Consider the following 24149-nt stretch of genomic DNA (forward strand, 5'->3'; position numbering starts at 1 on the left):
TAGGTGAAATATACCAGAGTTGCCTCTTCATATCTACCATTATTTGCTATTATTGCAGCAATATTAAACAACATCAATTACAGCATTGAATATTGGCAAGATTTTAGAAAGTTACCTACAACCATGACTATATAAACAGCCAGTTGGCCATTGGATAAAATGATTTTGCCTTCCCAGATGCATTTTCCCTGTCTGGATGAGGGGTTTTCAAACTGCCAAGGGGCCTCAGGTGAGGAGAAAAATACTGTAAAGAATTGAAACAAAATAATAAAAGATATGATTTATTCTATTAAACATTTATTATATTTTCACTCATAGATTTATGTTTCTCTTCAGGTTCATACATCTAATCGTACAGTGTTAGATAAATGTATTGTGGGTAGAAAAACTAGTAGTCAAATTAATATAAAGAACAATTTTCCAGATAATATTGTTCATATGAGTTTGCATTTTCTCATCTCACTTGCACAAAAACAGTATTTTCAACAGTGAAATGCAATACTCATTACGCAAACCTGTGATAATTAAATATGTTAAATAACACAAATATGCTTTATCAATCAACCAATCAAATTTTATTTGTAGAGCGCCTTATAACATATTTTTTATGTATTTAATCTCACTTTATTAACCAATGTCTATGCTGCTGACCTTCGATGATCCAATTCAACTACTAATAAGCAAAAATGACTTTAGATAAAGATCACATTGTTTCATTTTTTTTATTGCTGAAGTAAGAGTGTTGAAGTTTCCTCTCCTGCGTCCTATAGTGTATGGATGACGTCAATTTCTAGGCCAACTAGAAAGTTAGCTTTACACATGTTCCCTCTACAAAATCCCAGTAATATTTTTCCACAGGCTTTTGGATTATCGCAAAAATAAGCTCTATGATCAACAAATGTTTATGATTCGTGCATTTTTTGTCCATCAAGATCATTTTCACAAATTAACACAACTTTTATGAAAACAACGCAAAAGTGAGTTTTAGGAAGTAACGCAATATTGTAACGCATTACTTTTAAAAGTAACTTTCCCCAACACTGTATATATATGAGGATTGTCACATTTGTGTGGTCCATGGCATCAAAAAGTTTGAAATCTGGTCTAGATCAGATGACAACAGTTAAAAGAGGAAAATCGCTTGAGAGGCGGAGCAAGTATAAGAAAACAATCATTTTACCATTTAACATTTAACGATAAATCATTCTTAAAAGACATCAAATGTGTATTAAGAAAGTAAAGAGGGTCAATTTTAATTTCATGTTGACTTTAAAGCGTACTTGTCACGTTTCAGAACAGGCATTTGGCACCGTGCGCCACGTGTGTCATTCATTGCGTTAGACAGCCCACAATTGCTCTTAGTCACCATTAATAATAGCCAACAAATGCTCACTGGGTTCATTTGTGCTTTTTAACTTAGACTGTGTGTGTGAGTGTTTCACAGAGGAGAACGGGGCCCACACACACCAAGGATTCACTTGAGCCCTCCCACGCGCTCTCTAAACCATCCCATACGCCGTCAGGAGCGGAGATTGTGTGAGTGGAGCTCCCATGTGGCTTCACATTTCATTTACAAGGCACTTGCCTCTATTTTTCCGCATGTCATTCGGTCTCTTCTGGCGAGCACAGGTGCGCAGACACAGAAAATTATGAAGTTGTATTAAAAATACGGCTCATAAAACTGCCTAATGTCAATATATAATATTTGTATGTATAATATTGATTTACCCATCACCCTCACACACCTCGTAATATCACAGTCTCTTTGTCCTCATGCTGTCTTCGGCCCCTCCTCTACTTTCTTTTCATCCGGCAGCGTGTGGTCTTTGATGGCGGTGAGGGGCTGGCGGTGGAACCCAGGGGAGCGGCGGTCAAACTCACAGCCCATGTTTCTCCGTTCAGTAATCCACAGGCTGAGCGATCCGGGAACATGGGGTCTGTTAATAATAGATCACACAAGTCTAGAATGAGAGCCACATATGAAACTGAGGAGGGGGATCTGAGATACATGAATAGCCATGGCAAATATAAGTTAAACGAACTCAAATACACATTTGGCTCATATTTTGATAAAAACACAAGTCATAATATATATATATATATAGCCTATATATATATATATAATACATATATAGATGCTATATAAGTTGTCAGTAGAATCCTGCTATTTATTTGACACTGACTTGAAAATCTTGCACAACATATTGAAATGTACTTTTGGATATATAGTCACCATGAAATCGAAAATGACAATAATTTTTTTTTTTTTATGAAATATTACAGTGTTAGAAATGATTTATCAGTGCACACTATTTTTGTTTTTCAATTAATGTACCCTCTGTTTCTTAAAAAAAAAATTGGTTTCACATTAGGTTTAGGCTATACTAATATACTAAACCACTGCTGTTGAAAATAAACATTTGTGGATAGACCTCAAATATGCTTATGATATAAAAAGACAACATATTTAGAATGCATAATTATGAGTCAGCTTAACTCTATTCGATTAAAACATGATCATAAAGAAGTGATTTTTCAGCAGGTCGTCTCATAATTAACCTGCAGTGATCCAGAATTAATTACTGTCACCTGATGAGCAATTAACTTCCTCTTTAAACGTTCACTGGGCGCAAACGCACTCTTTCTCTTCTTATGCTGTCCTATAAGCAGCCCTGAAGATTATTTCTGGTGAGCATTTAAAACGCATTAAATCACTTTACATTAAACTAATACACATTTATTGCGTTTTAGCTTTTTGTTTTTGTATCAAAATGAGCAAAACCGAGAAACCTTTATCCACGCTTTGGGGTAAGAGTTTATGCTTTATTCTCTTGAAGTAAAACATAACATCAAACTTACTAACATTGGATGGTTAACCGATCCACGACACGTTGTTTTAGGTTGTGAACTCAATGAATCTAATAAAGAAGAGTCCTTCAAGACGGATGATACGAACCATCAACACCAGCTGGCACTGAGAACGGTTGGTTCAGTTATTATCGAAGTAGCCTAAACTTGACGTTTTATCTGTAACGGTTGCCATTAACTCGTTAATATTTACTTTGAAGATGTGTCTGGGTCACACCGCCAAAGATGAGTTTAATATTGTCGAGTTGATCACTGGTGAGGGCAACAACAGCGCGAAAGCTGTTCCCATCGCAACACTACACGCTAAATCCATGCCTACGGTAAGATATTACTTTATTTGCATATAATATTAATACAATTTTAAGTGTATAAAGCATCATTGTAGTAAATTAAACATTAACCCTGTACTGTCCCACTGTCATTCCAGTGCACAAAGCTCGCTCGCTGAAAAAAATACCCATAATGGCAACTGGCTAGTGCTAGCATTTTCACTAGTTTGTTTTTTGTTTTTTTGCCTTGACCCCAATTTGTTTTAATATGAAGTTGGCTATTCAAACAATATTGTTTACCGTAACTTTATGGAGTCTTATAGGGATAATAAAATTCTGTTAATTACTCACCCTCATGTCATCCTAAAGCCGTAAGACTTTCTTTCATCTTCGGAACACAAATGAACATCTTTTTGATGAAATCGGAGAACTTTCTGTCACTCCATTGACGGCTACGCAACTACTACTTTCAAAAAGTTCATAAAGAGATTGTAAAACAAATTCATTTGAGGGGTTTAGTCCGATTTTTCTGAAGCGACTTTATCGCTTTATGATGAACACATTGAATTTAGGCTTTTATTCACACATAATAATTCAACTCGCACATCAGTTGTGGTAAACATAAGCTCAAGCATGTTCACTTGATGTGCGAGAACCAATGAGGTTCGTTCTTGTTACACAGCACGTTTGAGCTTCCGCAAGAGCCATTGAGGTTTGTTCACGTGTGTCAAGCAGGTTCGGTTGAGCTTATGTTCGCTGATCAATGTTTATATGTGAATTAAAGCTAAATTAAAGCTGTTCACCCTTTAAAGCTTATTCTGAACATGCGTACGTACAGTACCCCAAACATTTTACTTCCACAAGTCCGTGTTCCTCATGAGATTTCACTCCATCAGGTCAACCTGTCTGGCTTGGATCTTCATCCACCTGTGACCTTTCGCCTGAAGCATGGCTCTGGGCCGGTGTTTGTTGGAGCAGAACATGTGGCCCGTGAGTGGCCAATTCAGCTCTTTTAACTGCTACGTACTTTAGTCAAGCTACAATTTAAGTCATTGAGTCCTGTCAATCTCTTCCAGTGGAGGAGTATTCTGATGAAGAGCTGGATGAAGAGATGGATGAGGAGGAGGAAGAAGAGGAAGATATTGAAGAATCACCGGTTAAGAAAGTCTCAAAAAATGGTGCTGGCAAAGTAAGGCCTCGTGTCATAGGTCACAAATCATTGAAATTAAATTGAGCCAATTTTCACTGTTCCCTTTTATTTTTAAAGAGAAAGAAGCCAGAAAAGGGAGAAGATGAGTAAGTTAAATCTGACATTTGAGGGGTTTTTTTTTTTCTTTTCTGCAAAGCAAACTAATCAAATGTTTCCTAAATGCAGGGAAGTCTCAGATGGTGAAAATCCACCTAAAAAGGTGCCTTTTTCTTATATATTTTTTTTTTCCTTTTCTTCTAAAGCGCAAGTGTATAACATTGTTTTTGTTTCCTTCAGGGTAAAGGAAGGGGGCGGAAGGCACAAGCTGCGAAGGTGTGACAAGGCAAGGACCTGCAGATGACTGCACTGGTTTGATCATGTAGTGACTCAGGCATTGATCATGTTCTCTTATTGCAGATGTGGATGGGAAGTGCTGCTTTCCCAGAAGGCCGCTGCTGGACATTTGAGTTGGGAGCTCAAATTTCTCACCATGGTCCCAATGTAGCTATGCTTCATTTAATAAAACTGTTGGAGGGGAGAGCAAACTTGTCTCATTTCATCCATGCAAAAAGTATGACTGGGCTGATGTAAATCTGTCTGCAGCTGTTAATGCAACAAACTCCAATTAAGAGATTTTAGAGTTAAAATCTGGGCAAGAATAACACATTTACAATAGAAGCAAATCAGGTCGGTCTATACCAGGGATGGGCAACTTCGGTCCTGGAGGGCCAATGTCCTACAAAGTTTAGCTCCAACCCTAATCAAACACACCTGAACAAGCTAATCAAGGTCCTCAGGATTACTAGAAAGTTACAGGCAGGTGCGTTTTTTTTTTTTTTTTTTTTTTTTTTCTCTTCAGGATTGGAGCTAAACTCTGTAGGACAGTGGCCCTCCAGGACCGAAGTTGCCCATCCCTGGTCTATACAAATTAAAATACTCCCTTCAATAGTACAGCCCCAAAACATACAGTATGCATGTTAAATGTTTTTAGCATGAAAATTGCTGTAACCACTCCACAACCAAATTACTTGCTACAAAAACTTTTGTGTAGTATGCTATGAATATTGTTGGCTTTGAGATTAATTGCATGTTCCTCCTTCAGAGGAACTTTCTCTGGATAAAAGCATCTGCTAAACGTAAAAAAAAAAACTAATTTCACAACTTCATTGCCATGACAAGTGACTTTACAGTTCAAATACAAGTTTTTTTAAATAAGCATCCCATTTCTGCTTTTAAAACCTCCCAAATTGGTCATATTTACTTGTTAGTGCCTAACTCTAACCTCAATTGATTTAAAACAAGATTATTTGTGGTAATTAACATGCCACAAATGCAGTGATTTAGCTTTACTAAAACCTAAACCTGGAATATTTTTTTAACTAGCCTGGATGCAGTTTTCTCCATCCAAGCAACTTGGATTACTATAGAGCACAGGTGTGTTTATTGGCTTCAAAAACCACCTCTGGTGTCCAAACTGTATTTTTTTCCCTCCTCAATTATTTTGGACATCCTCTGCTTTGTAAAACTGCTCAATTTCAGCTGTTTTCCTCTGTGAATGTGATTCTGCTCCTCTCCTTTGAAAGGTCAGAAGCGAATACCAATGATTCTGCTTGACGTTTTTATTTACATCTGTTGGAGTTCAACAAATTTGCACTGACTGCTGAGAGGGAAAGAAAGCGCTCACTGGTCAAGATTCATTTACCTGACCTGAAGCCCCCACGGGTATCAGCATGGCTCAAATAAAGGGCATGTTTACAGTGAGAATTTTAGGAATTAAATATGTTCGCTTTAACATCTTTATTTATGTGTACAAACAGTGCTCAAAATAAATCTTCAGTGTATTTGTGCTTCCAGTTAAATGCATTCTGGACAGGGGCGACTCTCCACACAATCTATCCTGTTGGGAGAGAAAAAAAAAATGGTGACTAAATGATTCACCTCCTTTCACAATTAAATATACTTATTTTTCCACTGTTATTTAAAAGGGTCATACAGTCCTTTTATAATGCAAAAAAAACGTTTTTCATGACCATTTTCCACTCATTATGACCCTAAAACATTTTTTTTTTTGCAGCTGTGCCTTAAAGACTTCCATGTAAACATCCACTTTGCATATGAAATTAGCAATAGCCTGCATTACATTGTGATAGGATCACAAAACAATCCAGGCCGAACAATCCATGCTTCTGCTTCTCACAATAAAGAAAGGACTGCAGACACTGCAGGTAATATCCTCTAAGTATTCCTCTAGACTTGTTAACCGACAGAAAATGTTGTCGACATGAACACAAATCCAAGGTTTCTAACAATACTGACAATAGTTTTGAGTTCTCAAAGTTAAAGTATGTTTCAGTACAAACTCTCAAAATATCAAGGAAAATTAGGTTCCTCATCATATGACCCCCTTAAATGTAAAGCAGGCCAGTGCAGTTTTAAGCTTAACCTTGTTGAGTCTTCTAGTCGACTTCTGCTTTTTTGAGGTACTTCTTCATCACGGAGTTGACATCCTCGCTTCCCTCGGCTTCCAGTCTCTCTCCTTGAGGCCCACGGCGCTTCTGAGATCCACCAGAACTTGAAGAGTCAGAGTCTGACTCCCTACGTGACGCTCTGGACGGCGGCAACTCCCCAAAGTGCACGCTGAGGGCTCGTCTCTGGCCCGTTCTGGAGCCGCTAGAAGCCAGACTGCTGGTGGACTGCGCTCGTCGGATTGCTGGGAGAATGTCTGAGCTGGTGTCCCCCGCATCGACTCCGGTATTCTCCAGATTTCCAATGAGTCTGCGATTCTGGAACACAAGGGGTTCTGCTCCAAATTGCGACTCTCCGGTTTCAGCCACCAGGCCACCAAGTAGACGATGGCGGATTGGTTGATAGGAGCCAAGAGGAGGCATGGCTTTTGATCTCGGCTCCTCTTCCCCTTCCTCAGGGATGGCGAGGTTGGACAAGTGGCGGCGGGAACTTGAGGTGGAGGTCACGGAGGCGAGGGAGTCACAGGAGCCGAAGCGGTTCATCTTTCCTGTGGTGGTTGTGGTGGTAGACGTTGGGCTTGCCTCGGATAGGGAGCGGAGGCTGAAGGCACGGGGCAGGAGGGGACTGGGAGGTTTCAGTATGCCGGGTCGAGGCAGGTCCTCCAGACCTTCTTCTGCTTCTAGCGACAGCGCTGAGGCCCTGCGGCGTAGGGTGGAGGCCCCTGTCGTCTGATAGATGGGAAGAGACACTGTGCTACCCTCGCCTGCCTCAGAGCCTCTTTCCCTCCCAGCGCGCTTCTTCCTCAGACCCTCCAGAAGCTCAGATAGGGCCGTGGATGACGACGCTCTGCCAAGACCTCCAGAACTTTCTTTGACATCTTCGTCCATGTCTTGTGTGCAAGATCTATCGTAGGAAATAAAAGACAATAACAATGCATATATAACTAAGGATAAGTCTTTTGTCATTGTTTACTCACCCTCATGTGTAAATGAGGGTAATTAATGTGTAAGGGTTTACACATTTGGTTTTCTTGCTTCCATGGAACACAAAAGGAGATGTTTTGTAGTATCTGAAAAGACATGACTAATTGACATTTGTCAATCTTTAAATAATCATAGACTACACTTCGTTCGTTAAATGTCTGATGCATAAGGCAGACAAAATTGGAAACACTTTTGCAAAGTCAGAAGTCTAAATCTTCCAGATTTCCAAGAGTTTGTAATGGTCTGCCAGGAAACAAGGCCTTGTTCACGAAGACCGTCAGAATGAGCAACTAAACAATAGATTTCAAAGTTTTTTAAGATGAAATCCAGCATTTAGTTGCTCATGTGTTTGTAATGCAGACTTCTACACCTTTATTTGCTTTACCTTTATGCTGATCTTGAATGAACGACATATGGTTGTCTTAAAAAGGTGGTTGTTAACAAGTTGCTAAATGGAACTACAGGTTAAGGACATTAAACCTCATCATGGTGAACAGGTAAACTCATCTAGTCACTAATCCGCTTTCATAGCCTCGTGTTTATAAGCATGCTCTTGCAAGCTATTCTAAAGCCGCGTTTCCACCAAAATTACCTGGAACAATTTGTCCAAGGAACTTTCTTCCCCCAGACCTGTTTCTGTCTGCGTTTCCATCGTGGTCTAAAGTACCCTGGAGATTAGGCAAATTAGTCCGGTGATAGGACTGCGGGCGACTTTCCAGTTCCCGCTGGATTTTGTATTCGACATATAAGCTTAATAAAGCCTGAACCTTGTGGTTGGTCCATCAGTCATATTTTTTTTAACTCCACTGTTGATTAGAATAGCAAACAACTCTTACTGCACGCACCGCAACAAACTTTTAAAAATGGTGGTTGAAATAAAATGCTTCGTGGTATCAACCAATCAAAATTCTGCGTGAACTCAACCAATCAGCATGTTCAGCGCCCATGTCCCACCCCCGAAAGTTTCCTGAACTTTGAAAAAGTAACTACCTCACGAGCAGGGACTTTCTGAGGGGGACGTTTTTACCCGGAACTTCATGAAGACATTGGTTCCTGCGGTAGAAACACACAGTACCACCCCAAAGTCCCTAGTTCCTGGGAAAAGTTCCTGCGGTGGAAACAAGGGTGCAGGGATTTGTATTATTTTGAAGTACCCCCGGACGCCGCCATTGGCTAACGGAACCCCACCTGCAGTTAGCATCCCATTGACTCCCATTCATTTTGGCGTCACTTTGACAGCGAATAACTTCACATCTGAGGCGTTTAAAGACTCCATTTGTCCATTATTTATTTCTAAAGAAACACGACAATGTATAAAATGCTCCATTACCTTGTATCTTACGTTATGGCCCTGTAGAAGCAGTTTTTGTAAAAGTAGGCTAACGATTGCGTCACAGCCACGCGACTCTCTGTCGCACAGTAGAGAATTACCGTATGGACAGGAGGAGAAGCTCGCGGGCAATCGGGAGGACGTCGAGGCAAAATGACAAAGTAATTAATCAGAACACCTACAAAAAGTTTCTCCTGCTCCAAGATCATGGACAGCTCCTACTCACGCTCTCCGTCTCTGCGAGTTTCGGAAGGTAATGATTCAGATTGATCTTGGCACAGCTACTAGAAGACAGACGGTTTTTGCTCATGTCACATCTACGTCGTCGAGCTCAGTTTGAGTCTGCGCAGTACGCTGGACCCCCAGGAAGTAAGATTTTCTAATTGGCTTCACTTTGTCTCCGTTGAATCCAATGGGGTCGCTGTGTCCATTTCTTTTACTGTCTATGGGTGGAAACGTGGCTATAGTCTACATTTAGCTTTTTACTCCTGCCGATTGTATTTAGGCTTCAAAATTCATTGTGATAATTTGTGAAGAATTTTATGATGAACAAAAACGTCTCAGAATCATAAACTTTTCTTGGAGATTATTTTCTGCTATAATCCAAAGGCCAATGGAAAAGTAATCCTATTGGGCTTTTGTCAGAGTTGACTTTCATTTTACAGAAATAATGACTGCATTTTTCCTTTTGTGTTTCATACAGAATTGGAGGCATGCGATATCACCAATTTGCTCCTACTGTGTCTTCTAAAAAATAACAATTTACCCAATCTGGCCTGATCGTGTTACCGTGTTTATTGAAGTACACTGATTGTGCTTTGATGGACTGATGGAAGTGCTGATTGGCTTTTGTTGCTATGTTACCTGAAACTGTAGGTGCTCATGGTGTCGGTGACGGACTGACGGCCAGAACTGCTTCCTGCGTAAGGAGAAGTTACACCTCCTCGGCCTCCTCGCGGCACACCCGCCCAATGACGGATCCCTTCACCAACGTCTTCGGTGCCCACACTGGATCCGACACTGGACATGGTGTCGCTGAAATTCAAACCCCACGTCACTCAATTTTCCAGTGTAAAAATTCTAAAATGCCTTTCATTGGAAAGATCAACAGTTGTGCAACATGCTCTCACAGCGCAAGCGATCAAATCAATATAAGCCTGTATTAATGCATACAGAATATAATATGGTATAATATGATCTTGCACATGGCTTGAGATGAGATCTCTCATGATGGGTGCTGTAACGCCACACATGGGGGTGATATTAGCTCTGATATCCTCATTGCTACCCAGCAGGCCATGTGTGTTCAGTGAACTGTGAGTTCATTAGTCTTGAGAGCGCTGTCATCATCAGGGCTCGTAGGGGCACAACGCACTGATCCACAGCCTGTTTACAGACTTACTAAAGCTGTTTGCCTGAGAATCCAAAACATAAGCTTTGATCCAAGAGCTAGTTAGCTGCCTTGCTGCTTATTGCCAAGACAGGCAGCTAACCTTCTAATGGAGCATCCTACACTAAAAATAGGGTTTTCATAGAGATGCAATAGAAGAACCATATTGGGTTCAGCAAAGAACCTTTCTGTGAACAATTATTAAAAGACCAATTTTTTATTAATGTGACGAATATTTTAATAATCTGAAGAAACTTTTTGTTCATTATAAAGAACAGTTTGTGCAATTGAAAGGATCAATGGATGTTAAAGGTTTTTCATGGAACCATCAATGCCAATAAAGAACAATTATTTTTACATTTTGAATTTGAAGATCAAGCTAAATTGCACTTGATTTGTCTTCCGCGAAACATGTAAGCATCTTCTGTTGCTTCCGAAGTGGAGTACTAAATGAAAAAAATGTCAACTTTTTTTTTGTTGCAAATCTTCATCCTGTTCAAAAGTTTTCACTCCCCAGGTCTTAAAGCATCATGTTTCTCTCTGGAGCATCAATGAATATTTGAACCTTTTTTAATAGTTGTGTTTGAGTCCCTCAGTTGGCCTCAGTGTGACAAGATGGAAAGATGGTTCAAATATGCTGGAAAACTGAAGAATTTGCAGGACCTGAAGGATAAACTGAACTTTGAGCAGTTTAACTGCTCAGGACAAACAAGGGAATCAAGAACAACCATCGTGGATCATCCAGGTAACAACACACAGTATTAAGAATCAAGGGTATGTAAACTTTTGAACGGGGTCATTTTTATAAATTCAGCAAAACATTTTTTGTCTTGTGGACTATATGTAAACATCTTTTATGTAAAATATCTTATTCAATAAGATATATATATATAAAAAATGTAATGGATTTTGTATGATCTTTCTTATTTTGTTCAAATTATTCACAAATTCTGCAAGGGGTGTGTAAACTTTTGGAGCACAACTTTAAGAGTGTAGACATGAATCCTCATAAGTGATTAGTTGGAAGTGGAAACATGCTTCTCCCCCGACACATGACAGTTGTATACAGGACTTTTTTTTTTTTTTTTTTTTTTACTGTATTAATACATTATAACTGTCACCTATTAGAAGGAAACATTAATTAAAAAATAATAATAATAATTTGCTTTAGTAAAAAATAAAAAAAGGGGGGGGGGGGGGGTCATGGAAGGGATAAATAATGGACAACGTCTGTTTTTAGCTGTGCTTTTCAGTACTGAATAAAAAAAAAATGTATAATAAGCATTCTGCTCAACTTGTTTGCTGCAATGCATTGTGGGATTGATTCATCTATGGATACGGAACATGTGATACTGCCTTAGAATTTACTCAAAACAAGTGATCTATCTTTTAGAAACCCTTTCATGTTGTGTTTACTCCTATAATTCCTTAAAATGGCGGCCACTACATTTTGGAACAGAGGTATTGTGTCAAACTTATTCTAGCTTCCAGAAGCTTTTATTCCAACATGCACGAGAAAGGTAACAAAAACGCTGTTAATTTGCTTGCATATGCCATGGGTTCTCTCCTACCCTGCTCTTGTAATCGGTCTCACCACATTCGTATAGAGATTTAAGAGCCAAAGCGCTGAGCAACCGTAACACAGTTCATTTTCCCCCTTTTCGCTCGCACAGACAATTGAAAGAGAAGAGACGCGGGGGGTCTCGGCTAACGCACATGCATTATTCAGGAGACAAAGCTTATCACAGCTGGTGAACTTTTAAAAGGACTCTAGCACAGAGGAAAGCTTCTTGCATTTAACAAAGCAAAGTGAAGTGGCAGTGTGGGTACGTTTGCGTTCAACGAGTAGGTGTCTGTTCACGTCCGCTCAACAGAGACTTTATGTCATGTGAAAGGAAACTGAGACCTTACACAAGTCCACACACACTTACAGTACTGAGCAACAGGCTAAGCAAGCCACATTAACAGCCAAACGCAGCACTGGCCCATCCATCAATTTATGCTTGTCAGTTTTTGATGGGGAATTTTTAGACCAACGAGAGAAGGATGGTTATGTGTTAGACTCCGCCAAAACCATTAAGCCACGGTTCACAAAGTGCATTTATATGCAAAAGAGAAATCGTACTGCATAAAACAGTACATTTCATATTGCAGCAAACGTTAATGTGTTATGCAACTAGAGCCGGAAAATATAGGGAATATATTTGCAATAATTTTTCTGGCAATATAAAATTTAGCAACATCCTTGATGACTTTAATGTACTTTTTATTAGGCTGTTAAGTTTCTTTCAGACTGCGTCATTAAACTAGTCCCACAAGTGATTTGTGAGTATGAGAATGCTGAGACTAATATTTTAAGAGCATCTCAGATTTATACACTATCTGTATTTGCTACTTTTAAGTTTAATTTTATTAAATTAAAATGTATATTGCAACAAAATAAAATGACAAAAATTACAATTTAATTTTTTTTAAATGTAATTATAAAAATAGATTTATTGAAGGTTTAGCATTCATTTTTTTATGTTAAAATATCAATGACTAAAAATCACTAAAATTGCATATCTTTAAAAGTAAAAAAAAAATCAAGAAATTTCAGAAAAATTCTATAAATTCAAAGGAAATCAAATTTTTTCCCTATATCGTCCAGTTCAAAACAAAACCATTAGCCTAGTCTGAAACCCGCATTCATCCGTTTGCTCATTCCCAAATGCATAACACAGAAAATGACCATGGATGCACGGTAGAGAGCAACAGCAGGATGGGGAACGGAGTGCTTACAGATCTTTCCTTCTAGAGAAGGACTCCACAGCCGTCTGCACACTGTGTGAAGAGGGAGACGCGTCAGAGACACACAGGAGAGGCATGGAAAGCTCAACTGGTTGGAGGTACGAGCAAAGCAAGCATATCGATTTTTTTAGGGAGGGAAGTCTGGCGGAGAAGATCAAAGTCTGTGAACTCTGATACATCGGACTGCATTTTGCTATAGGTGTCGAGGGAGGAAGGCATAACTGAAGCGTTTGTAGTAGCTAAGTTTAGCCTTGATTTTGGAGCGTGAGGAAAATCTCTTCACATTTCAACATTTCAGCTCAACTGAAAAAGAATGAAAGCAATTAAAAGTAACAGCAAGAAGTAAAACTTTAAATCCAAAGGGGAAAAAACTATATATATACACACACACACACACATATATACTGTATATGCTAATATATACTGTTTGTATACACTGTTTGTACACCATCCAGGGAACTTTAGCATACTATTTTCAACACACTATGATTTGGATCACACCAGTTACAATCTTGAATACTATATAGTATGTATAGTATGCAAACTGGGTTTCAGACAGTAGCTACATTTACATGGACACCTTTTGTTTCAATCAGTGAATGATGAATCGGAATGCAGTGTTCGCATGAACGCTTAATAAAGTGATCGAGTTGGCGTGCGTGTTTATGTGTCACAAGCTTCAAATCGGAATTGATTTTTTGACATGCACGAATATACAGAGTTTTTCTCTGTTTTCTCCAACATTGCTTCTTTATCTATTTCAGGCCCTAATTATTAGATGACAAGCACATGAAATGTTGTGCCATCCTCCTTACATTAATCAAGCAGTAAAAACGCCCTTTTCCGGCGCCCAAAAACAAGGCGTCTGTGGATGAGAGTCCGAAACAAGGACTGGTGGGACGTCATACGTCATTACGGTATCTCCACATCATTGCACATGCGCAGTACTTTCCAGTTTCGATTTTCAATATGATCAATGTCCTCTCGATCAGATTAGAAAAGCTTTAAACCACCCCTTACAATCCGAATGAAATTTTAACTGGATTTGGCCAATTTATTCCGATGGACGTGGTAACATGTGACTTTTGTGTGTGACCGACTGTGCTACTAGTCCGATTACAATCCATGTAAACACAGACAGTGTCCCCTTGCTGTGCTAGACTGAGGAACAAATTGGCCAAATCCAGTTAAAATTTCATTCGTATTGTAAGGGGTGGTTTAAAGCTTTTCTAATCTGATCGAGAGGACATTGATCATATTGAAAATCGAAACTGGAAAGTACTGCGCATGTGCAATGATGTGGAGATACCGTAATGACGTATGACGTCCCACCAGTCCTTGTTTCGGACTCTCATCCACAGACGCCGTGTTTTTGGGCACCGGAAAAGGACGTTTTTACTGCTTGTGTGTGACCGACTGTGCTACTAGTCCGATTACAATCCATGTAAACACAGACAGTGTCCCCTTGCTGTGCTAGACTGAGGAATGCAAACGAAAAAGGAAATAGAAAAGGTCAGGCGCACGTCGCTAGCGATACCTTTCAGTATCACTTTCATCGCTGGACTCCACCTCCTCCAGCGCAGCTTGTAGATCAACGATACGCCGGATTGATGTCTCTAGATCAGCTTGCAGGGTCTGTCTTACTGCGCTAAGCTCTTCCACTTGCATTTCCTGGAAACAGATAAGACAAGATAAAATCAGATAACGTGTGACGGTCACGCTGGATCTCCAGAGGAACAAAGAGCTTGCATCAGGACAAGAGAAATCATTATCCAAGTGTTTAATCTCAAAATATGCTCAATTAATTAACTGCTCACGAAGGCTGGCATTATTAGTACACCACTCACATTTTCTTAAGAAAGCATATAAATGTGGCTAAGAGGTTATGAATGTGAGGCCTAAAGAGTTGTTTTTATCCTTTTAACTTTTTTAACACCAAAAACAACACAGTTAAAATGAAAACCTTAAAAAAATAAAAAAATTAATTTGCATTGTCAAAACATTAATGAATATTTATATTTTCATGATTAATATTATATTACAGTACACAGGTGAAACATTTAATTCAACCTAAAATTAAATTTGGCTTAACATTTTTTATCTTATTTTAAGAGCCACTAAGAATATATATTTATAAAATTGCATATTGAAAATTTTGTAAGCATATTGCATAGCTGTTCAATGTTTTATTTGTGATAACTCAATGAAACATGCCAAATTGTGCGGACATTATTTTGGGCTAGACTGTCGTTCAAAGAAATTATGGACATATGCAAAAACAAGTGAGAACCATATATAAATAACTGATTATGCTGTATGTGTATGTTTTTATGCATGTTTTTTTTTTTTTTTGCATAGTAAAATAAAGTTTGCCTTTTTTTGTCAAATAATTTTGTAAAACACCTTAACCCAGTTCAGTGTTTTGTTCTTCCCTCACATTTAAAATATTTCAAAAACATTCAATATTTTCCTCATATTTTGATGGTTTTATTGCGTCATTAAAAACATATATCTCTTCCAGACATCACTTGTGTACTAATGTACTAATGCCACTAATGTACAGTATATATACATTTATAAGGAAACCAATTAAATGAATTCTCATTTTTAATGTACATTTATATTATATTTAAATGAAATTTAAAATACTTTACAAAATACAAAAGTTCTTGTACTGGCCTTAATTTACTGTATACAGGAAAAAATAAAATCATTATATTGCAGTGTTTTTTTGGCAAGCCTTTCTCTTTAACTTCTGAAGTGCTTGTTTGCTAAAGGACAATCTTGCACTATCGATCGCCAACTCTTGTTTACAGAATAATTTGATAATGAGCGCTCGGGAGCCAGTGGAGCGACTGATTACACGATTCATTTTCCCCTTCCCTTCTTTGTCCGTCCCCAGTCTCATGCTCTCCTGGACGAGCCGCCACTGTCTGTCTATGATTAATTCCCATTGTCTCCTCAAGGTTATTGATACAACAAATCCCATTCCTCTCCTCTCATCTCCATGACAACCACACCTTCGCTGTTGCCCCCTCCCTTTCATAACCAATAACCTGGAGAGCCTCAGCATGTGTGTGCGCGTGTCTTAGCATCGGGAAGGAACGCATCCCAGACTTCACTCTTTGTGTATGCGCCAGGCATCGGTAACACTGTAGCTAATATTCATAATTTGACTCTCAGAACGCAGGTCAAAACGCATTATACGCAGGCATGTGCTGTACTGATGCAGGGACTCCTCCTTTGTGTTAAATTATGAATATTTACAGGTTTTTCAGGAGAGTTCGGTGTATTCTCCTGGGCATTAACGTGTCAGGCTCGTGGGCGGCCACTAAGAGGAAAATGCACCGAGCGACTGTAGATATGAATACATTAGTTATGAGGACAGTTTCATGAAAGCTGTTCAATTTTAACGTACATTCTCAAGACAAATTCAAAGATCAGTAATGATTGCAGCATTTTTAGTTTCATGATATTACAAAAATGTAAGATTTTACAACTGTTTTTGATTTTATTCTTAGGGATATATCAGTTATTGTCCCTTTTTTGTTTTTTTTATTTATTGGCATTGACTGATATAAATACACACTACCATACAATGGCTTGGGGTCAGTAAGATTTTTTTTTTTTAAATGAATATTTATATATATTAATTTTATATATTTCTTGACCAAGGATGCATTCAATTAATCAAAAGTGACAGAGAAGACATTTATAATGCTACAAAAGATTATATTTCAAATAAATGCTGTTCTTTTGAACTTTATGTTCATCAAAGCACCTTAAAAAAGTTTCACAGTAAGATAGTGCTTTAAAAATATTAGTAAATAATTTTGTATTATAGTTAATTAATGATAATTGTAAAATATTAATAAATAATTTTGTATTATAGTTAATTAATGATAATTGTAAAATATTAATATTACAGCTGTTTTCAACATTGATAATAATAAGAAATGTTTCTTGTACAGCAAATCATCATATTATAATAATTTCTGAAGAATCACGTTACACTGACGACTGGAGTAATGATGCTGAAAATTCAACACTGCATCACAGGAATAAATTACATTTTACAATATATTCAAATAGAAAATTGTTGTTTTGAACTGTAATGATATTTCTGAATATTACTGTTATTATTGTATTTTTGATCAATTAAATGCAACCTTGGTGAGCAAACGCCTTTCAAAAACAAAATCTTATTGACTATATTATATATATATATATATATATATATATATATATATAGAAAAATAGTGTGTTACTTCATCAGCTACATCAGAAAGGTATGTTTGTGTGTCAGTCACCAGCTCCATGCGTCGACGGCTGCTCTCCTGTTCTCTGACACTCAGGTCGTCCATTTCCAGTCTCATATCCGCCAGTCTCTGCTGATAGTATCGTGAGTTCTCCCTCTCTCTGGCCTCGGCCTGGGCCGCCTGCTCCAGCTCCTCACCCAGCCGCACAACACTGTCCCTTAGACGCAGAACCAGGACCTGCACACACACACACACACCCTGTAACGCTATAAAGATCCTCTCTGAGAATGAGAATAAAGTGGAAGCTGGACTGACCTCAAATCTCTTGACCTGTCCTCTCTGGAACTCCAATTTGTTCTCTAGATCACAGATACGAGCTTCTTGCTTGCTCACGATGCTGCGGGCCACCGTGGACGACTCCAGGAACTGCACGCGTGCCACGCTGGTCTGCAGCTGGGAGGATAAGCACCGCTGGGTTACAACTACGCTTGTGAAACACACTTACATGTCAACAAAACACTATTTCAACTTCATGTTGACGACAGTCTTCCTCAGCAGAAGTGAATTTACTATAAAATAAAAACATGAAAATACAATGAAGTAGGCCTATGTGAGATTAGAATTTGTGTCCCGAATCATTATACTCTGAAAATAAGCGCATTTAATAGGTGCTCAGATGCAGCATGCTAAAGAAATGCTAACAGCATGTTAATCATGCTAGCAGGGTGCTAAAACATGCTAGCAATGTGCTTGAAACTTATTAAACCATGCAAGGAACTTGCTAGAAATATATTAGCAACATGTTTTCATGTTAAATCATGCTAGCAAAGTGTAAAAACATGTTAACAATGCTAAAACACAACAGAAAGATGCTAGCAACAGGTAGGCTACATCATGTTAGTGATTCTAAAACATAATAACAACATACTAAAACATGCTAGCAATGTGCTAAAAATTCTGCAACATGTTAAAACATCCTAGAAACGTGCTAAAACATTCTGGCTATATTAAACATTCAACATCAAAGATGGTCTTTATCTTCTCAAACTTTATCTAGTTTCATATTAGTGCTTCATACTTAAAAGTACACAGTTTATTAACAGAAGCGCAGTACGTACATAACATGGTCAGTAAGTATGCAAACTGTGACTCGGCCCATGTTAAACTGTTCATATGTTGCGGTTCAACATGTGAATGAACATCTAATGGACATCGCATGTCTATATCTCAGTGTGTTTGTCTGCAGGTCTGTCTCACCCCCTCCTGTAGGGTCTGTCGCTGTTTCTTCAGTTCTTCCATTTCAGCCTGAAGCTCTCGGATCTGAGAGATATCACTGGAAGACTGGGATAAACAAACATGTTTGGTTGGCTGTGGGATATTTTACATAACCTCATACACACACACACACACACACACACAGTATATGTAACGGCGGCAAGCTAGTAAGAGCCTCCCAGGCCGGGGGTTGCATTTGGTGCCGTGACCCGGATGGGAGTGAGGTTTAGGGGGGTGAGTGTAATGGGGGGCAAGCTAGTAAGAGCTGTACGTGTAAACCTCACTCCCCTGGCCTCAAGAGGTGCATTAGTGACTAATGCTAGAGTGACTAATGCTAGAGACTAAGGCTGCGGTCTTTAACGTCCTTGTTAGCGTGGCAGCCTTCCATGCCGGAGACGCAGGTTTGAATCCCACTCGGCGTAGGTTATATATATATATATATAAATACACACATATTTTAGCAACAAGGTTGCTGTTCTTTTCAACTTTCTATTCATCAAAGACTCCTGAATATTATAAAAAATATTAATATTAACTAATAAGATTAATTAAAAAATCCAAAATTAATGCTAATGGATCTTCTTTCATAATCTGAAAACAATCCTAATGGGATCAAACAATAAGAATCCTCTGAAAATCAAATACAATCCTACTGCATCATCTTACATTTCTAAATGTATTCTTTTTTTTTTTTTTTTGTATTCTCATAGTCATAAACATTTTCAATATTTATTTTGCTATAAAAAGAAAACATCTAATGATGTTGCCCAAGGACTGGAAACACTATTAAGGGATGACTCAAGTGAAAGGATAAACCATTTTTTTAACCAGTCATCCATTTAGCAAAATGAATCACAAATTTACTCAAATGAATCAGAGAGAGAGAGAGAGAGGATATTTTATGAGAGAGTGCAACGCAATGTGACAAATGATATCATTTTCACACACTTCCCGACAGAGCTCATTATTAGAAAAGCTGCTCTATTTTGAAAACCACTGTCACAACTCTCCAAGACTGAAGCACACACATGTATCTCCAGCAGACCTGAGCGATGAGGGCTTTGTGCTTCTGCATGAGCTCGTTGAGGTCCTCCTGGTCTTCCTCGAGCCTCTTCATCAGATCTGTCCTCTCGTAGCGTAGCTGAGCCAGCTGCTCATCCACCTGGGACAACAGACAGAGACAGACTCAGATAAACCTCAGATCAGCCCTGTGAACCTTTCATTTCATGTCTCCGGGCCTCACCAGGCTCTTCTGCCTGCAGATGCTCTCCAGTTCGATCTGAGCGTTCTCCAGCTCTGCAGCGAGAGTCTTCTGAACACTTTCAGCCTCCAAACGTCTGCCTTCACTGTCCTCCAGCTAGAATACAAATAGATGTACTCAAAGTCAAGTGCATCAGATGAAGGTAACCACAGACCACTAATGGGTTATGGCCAATTTCAGCATCCTTATTATTTGTAGATGCCTTTGCATTGACAACACAAACTATGCAAACATGCACTACTGGTAAGAAAGGTTGGAATAATTAAGATTTTTTTAAAATGTTTTTGAAAGAAGTATCTTATGCTCACCAAGACTGCATTGATTTGATAAAATAAAAAAAAAAACAGTAAAACAATAGTAATATTATAATTACAATTTAAAATTGCATATTTGTTAAGACTACAAAGAACTTCATGCACAATCAGATGTGCTAGAACATTACTTAAAGTCACCATGAAATATTAGTGGTTATGGAATTTATCTGTGCACATATATATATATATATATTTTTTTTTTTTATTGAATGTGCTCTCATAAGCTTTAATCTAAATAACGTCCCCTCCCTCTTGCAGCGACATCTCTTCTCTTCTCTGATGATGTGTTTACTGGCGTGAGGGCGGGGCAACCTGTCACTCACATGCAATCCACCAATAGCAAACCACAACCATCCAATCAATTCCTGATGGACAAAATCAAGTCCCGCCCCACATTTTTTTCTTGTTCAGAAAGCAGTTTTACTCAGATATACAGTACAGGCCAAAAGTTTGGACACATTACTATTTTTAATGTTTTTGAAAGAAGTTTCTTCTGCTCATCAAGCCTGCATTTATTTGATCAAAAATACAGAAAAAAATGTAATATTGTGATATATTATTACAATTTAAAATAATTGGTTTTCAATTTATTATACTTTAAATTATCATTTATTTCGGTGATGCAAAGCTGAATTTTCAGGATCATTACTCCAGTCTTCAGTGTCACATGTGACATCCAGTCAATCACATGATCCTTTAGAAATCATTCTAATGTTCTGATTTATTATGAGTGTTGGAAACAGTTCTGCTGCCTAATATATTTGATGAATAAAAGGTTAAAAAGAACTGCATTTATTCAAAATAAATTTTTTTTTTAATATAAATCTTCTTTATTATCACTTTTTATCAATTTAACACATCCTTGCTGAATAAAATTATTGATTTATTTAAAAAAAAATAAAGAAAAAAATTACTGACCCCAAATTACTGACCAGTAGTGTATATTGTTGTTATAAAAGATTTCTATCTTGAAAACATTTGCTTCTTTTTTTTTCTTTTCTTTTTTCTTTTTCTTTTTTTTATTCATCAAAGTATCCTAAAAAAGTATCACAGGTTATGAAAAAATATTAAGCAGCATAACTGTTTCCAACTTTGATAATGAATCATCATATTAGAATGATTTCTAAAGGATCATTTGATAGACTGGAGTAATGATCCTGAAAATTCAGCTTTGCATCACCGAAATAAATGATAATTTAAAGTATAATAAATTGAAAACCAATTATTTTAAATTGTAATAATATATCACAATATTACATTTTTTTTCTGTATTTTTGATCAAATAAATGCAGGCTTGATGAGCAGAAGAAACTTCTTTCAAAAACATTAAAAATAGTAATGTGTCCAAACTTTTGGCCTGTACTGTACGTCACAACAGGGAAGGAAACACTATCACAACCTCCATTTCATGCAGACTTTAAAATGTATTGGGCAAATAAAGCTTAAAACACACACAAAAAACCCCAGCTATATTTCACTGCAATTAAAGGGACAGTTCACCCAAAAATTCTATCATCATTTACTCCGCCTCAAGTTAAAAACCCATATGAATTTCTTTCTGCTGAACACAAAAGAAGATATTTTGAAGAATGTCGGACACCAAACAGTTAATGGACCCCATTGACATTCTTCAAAATATCTTTTTTTTGTGTTCAGCAGAAAGAAATTCATAAATGCTTTTAACTTGAGGGGGAGTAAATGATGACAAATTTGATTTTTTTGGGTGAACTATCCCTTTAAGGGTTTCACAGTGAGACATTTGAAGACCAATAATGCAAAGACATATAAATGTGTGCAGCAGTGCAGCGTGTGAGCCATGCTGAGCTAATGTTGGGATGGCAGTGGCACCTGGCAGCGCAGTCTCTCCAGCTGCTCCTTGGCACCGGGGTCATGACCCTGCCCGGGCTGTTCAACGGTGGACAGCAGCAGCTGGGCATCACTGAGCAGGGCATGTGTGCGCTTCAGGTCTCGCTTCAACCTCTTCTCCACGTCAAAGTCTCTGTGGCCCACCTGAGACCAGAGAGAGAGATTAATCTATACATCACACTGAAGCACAAACAGAGAGCCTTTACACTTCACAAGTGTTCTGGGAGAAAGACAGGCATCTCTGGATACCAGCGGTGACTTTCAGACTCAGCTATGACCATAGAAACTGAGTAATGATGCTGGACACGTGAACACAGAGACATAGAAACTCCTGCTTGTGGAAAACAGCAAATCCCAGAAGCTCAATAAATCATTATGGCTCTAAATATAAGCTGATACGCAAGGAATGAGAATTTCAAACTAGTGCTCAACAGATACAGGCTTTTTAATGGACAGATATACTGAAATCAGGATGGCCAATAGCTAATATAATATAATACATAAGACTTGTTTTTCATGCACAATAAGACCAGCAACATGTATTAAAAATGATTCATTATATTTACTAAATAACAATATTTCCTAAATATTATATTACATAATATAATATAATATAATATATTATCTTATATAATATAATATATAGAGAAGACTACAAAGATGGACATCATAACATAACATAACATAACATAATATTATATTATAATATATTATATAACATAATATTATATTATAATATATTATATAACATTATATTATATTATATTATATTATATTATATTATATTATATTATATTATATTATATTATTATATTATATTATAAGACTACAAAGACGAAAATCATGCACAATAAGATAAGCAACATTTTTACAGAATGGATAGAACCTTATGTGAAATCTCAAGTAATGCATAAAAAATAAGTTCAAAGGTTGGGTTGGCAGTGAAAGCACATTGCCCTGGAAAAACCCAGCAGGAGACAGAAGGTCAATACATGCATGAAAAGCAGGCCCTTTACACATCCTCTTACTCAATACAGTACTGACTCTGAGCAGCGGTGTTTACGTGCAGCTTGGGTCATAAAGCAGGGGTCGTTGTTAACAGCAGCTGATGAGTAGCTTCATCATATCGATCACACAGTCACATTAGAGAGCTCACTATGGCCCAGGGGCAGGACGTTCAGGTCAATGTGTGTACAGTATCTCTAAAGGACCCCTCTCAGCATAGCCACGAGCTATTAGATAAGCAAATGAGCCAGAGCATGTCCGGTGCTATAGATCCTCTATAACTACTCAAATAACAATGTGCAAATTAATATAGTCCAGCGAACATCCCAAAAGCATTATGTAAAGGTTATAAAAATAAAATAATGTTAAAGGAACATCCTCATATTATTTATATCTGATACAATGTTGAGAAGTATATACATATTTTTGAATTATATTATATATATATATATATATATATATATATATATAATTTATAAATATATTTATTTATGTATTATTATATAACAGAATGTGTTTTTATTAAATACAGTAGTGGCCAAAAGTGATGTCTGGCCTAGGAAAATTGACCCTGGAAAATCATCACCCTTTTTTAAATATTATAAAATTATTTTATATTTACATTTTTATTTTTATTGATTTTGTAAGCATATTGCGTAGTTGTGCTTGAAGTCAATTGTTTTATTTGTGATAACGCAATGAAATATAATATCGTATAATATAATTATAAATGCCAAATTGTGCAGACATAATGTTTGGCCAGGCTGTCATACAAAGAAATTATGAACACATGCAAAAACAAGAGAGAACCAACAAAATATTAATAACTGATTATGTTGTAGTCAATGTGTTATGCATTTGTTTTGCATAGTGGAATAAAACCT

At 37.5% G+C, this 24149-nt stretch overlaps 2 protein-coding genes across 5 annotated transcripts in view; one reads left to right on the forward strand and one right to left on the reverse strand.

Annotated features, from left to right (window-relative positions):
* Window positions 1-2691: 2691 nt before the first annotated feature.
* On the forward strand, window positions 2692-4808 carry npm2b (nucleophosmin/nucleoplasmin, 2b). The gene is made up of 9 exons (XM_079861324.1): window positions 2692-2808; window positions 2901-2983; window positions 3069-3188; window positions 4034-4127; window positions 4214-4326; window positions 4405-4433; window positions 4513-4546; window positions 4624-4669; window positions 4744-4808. The coding sequence occupies exons 1-8, from the start codon at window positions 2772-2774 to the stop codon at window positions 4663-4665; spliced, it is 552 nt and encodes a 183-aa protein (XP_079717450.1). The 5' UTR covers window positions 2692-2771; the 3' UTR covers window positions 4666-4669; window positions 4744-4808.
* Window positions 4809-5930: 1122 nt separating this feature from the next.
* The window catches only part of myo18b (myosin XVIIIB), a 54490-nt gene continuing 36271 nt past the window's right edge, over window positions 5931-24149 (reverse strand). For 2 of the 4 annotated variants that reach the window (XM_079861245.1, XM_079861244.1), the window contains exons 34-44: window positions 22243-22404; window positions 20063-20176; window positions 19865-19981; window positions 18802-18885; window positions 17860-17997; window positions 17596-17781; window positions 14823-14956; window positions 13277-13318; window positions 9970-10140; window positions 6770-7695; window positions 5931-6223 (exon numbers count right to left, since the gene is read on the reverse strand). In XM_079861245.1, coding sequence (XP_079717371.1) covers window positions 6783-7695; window positions 9970-10140; window positions 13277-13318; window positions 14823-14956; window positions 17596-17781; window positions 17860-17997; window positions 18802-18885; window positions 19865-19981; window positions 20063-20176; window positions 22243-22404 — 2061 coding nt within the window. In that variant the 3' untranslated portion in view covers window positions 5931-6223; window positions 6770-6782. The remainder of the gene's footprint in view (window positions 6224-6769; window positions 7696-9969; window positions 10141-13276; window positions 13319-14822; window positions 14957-17595; window positions 17782-17859; window positions 17998-18801; window positions 18886-19864; window positions 19982-20062; window positions 20177-22242; window positions 22405-24149) is intronic. The other 2 variants (XM_079861247.1, XM_079861246.1) reach the window with 1 other exon arrangement.

This window comes from Squalius cephalus (assembly GCF_949319135.1).
Source record: "Squalius cephalus genome assembly, chromosome: 24".
Classification (NCBI taxonomy): domain Eukaryota; kingdom Metazoa; phylum Chordata; class Actinopteri; order Cypriniformes; family Leuciscidae; genus Squalius; species Squalius cephalus.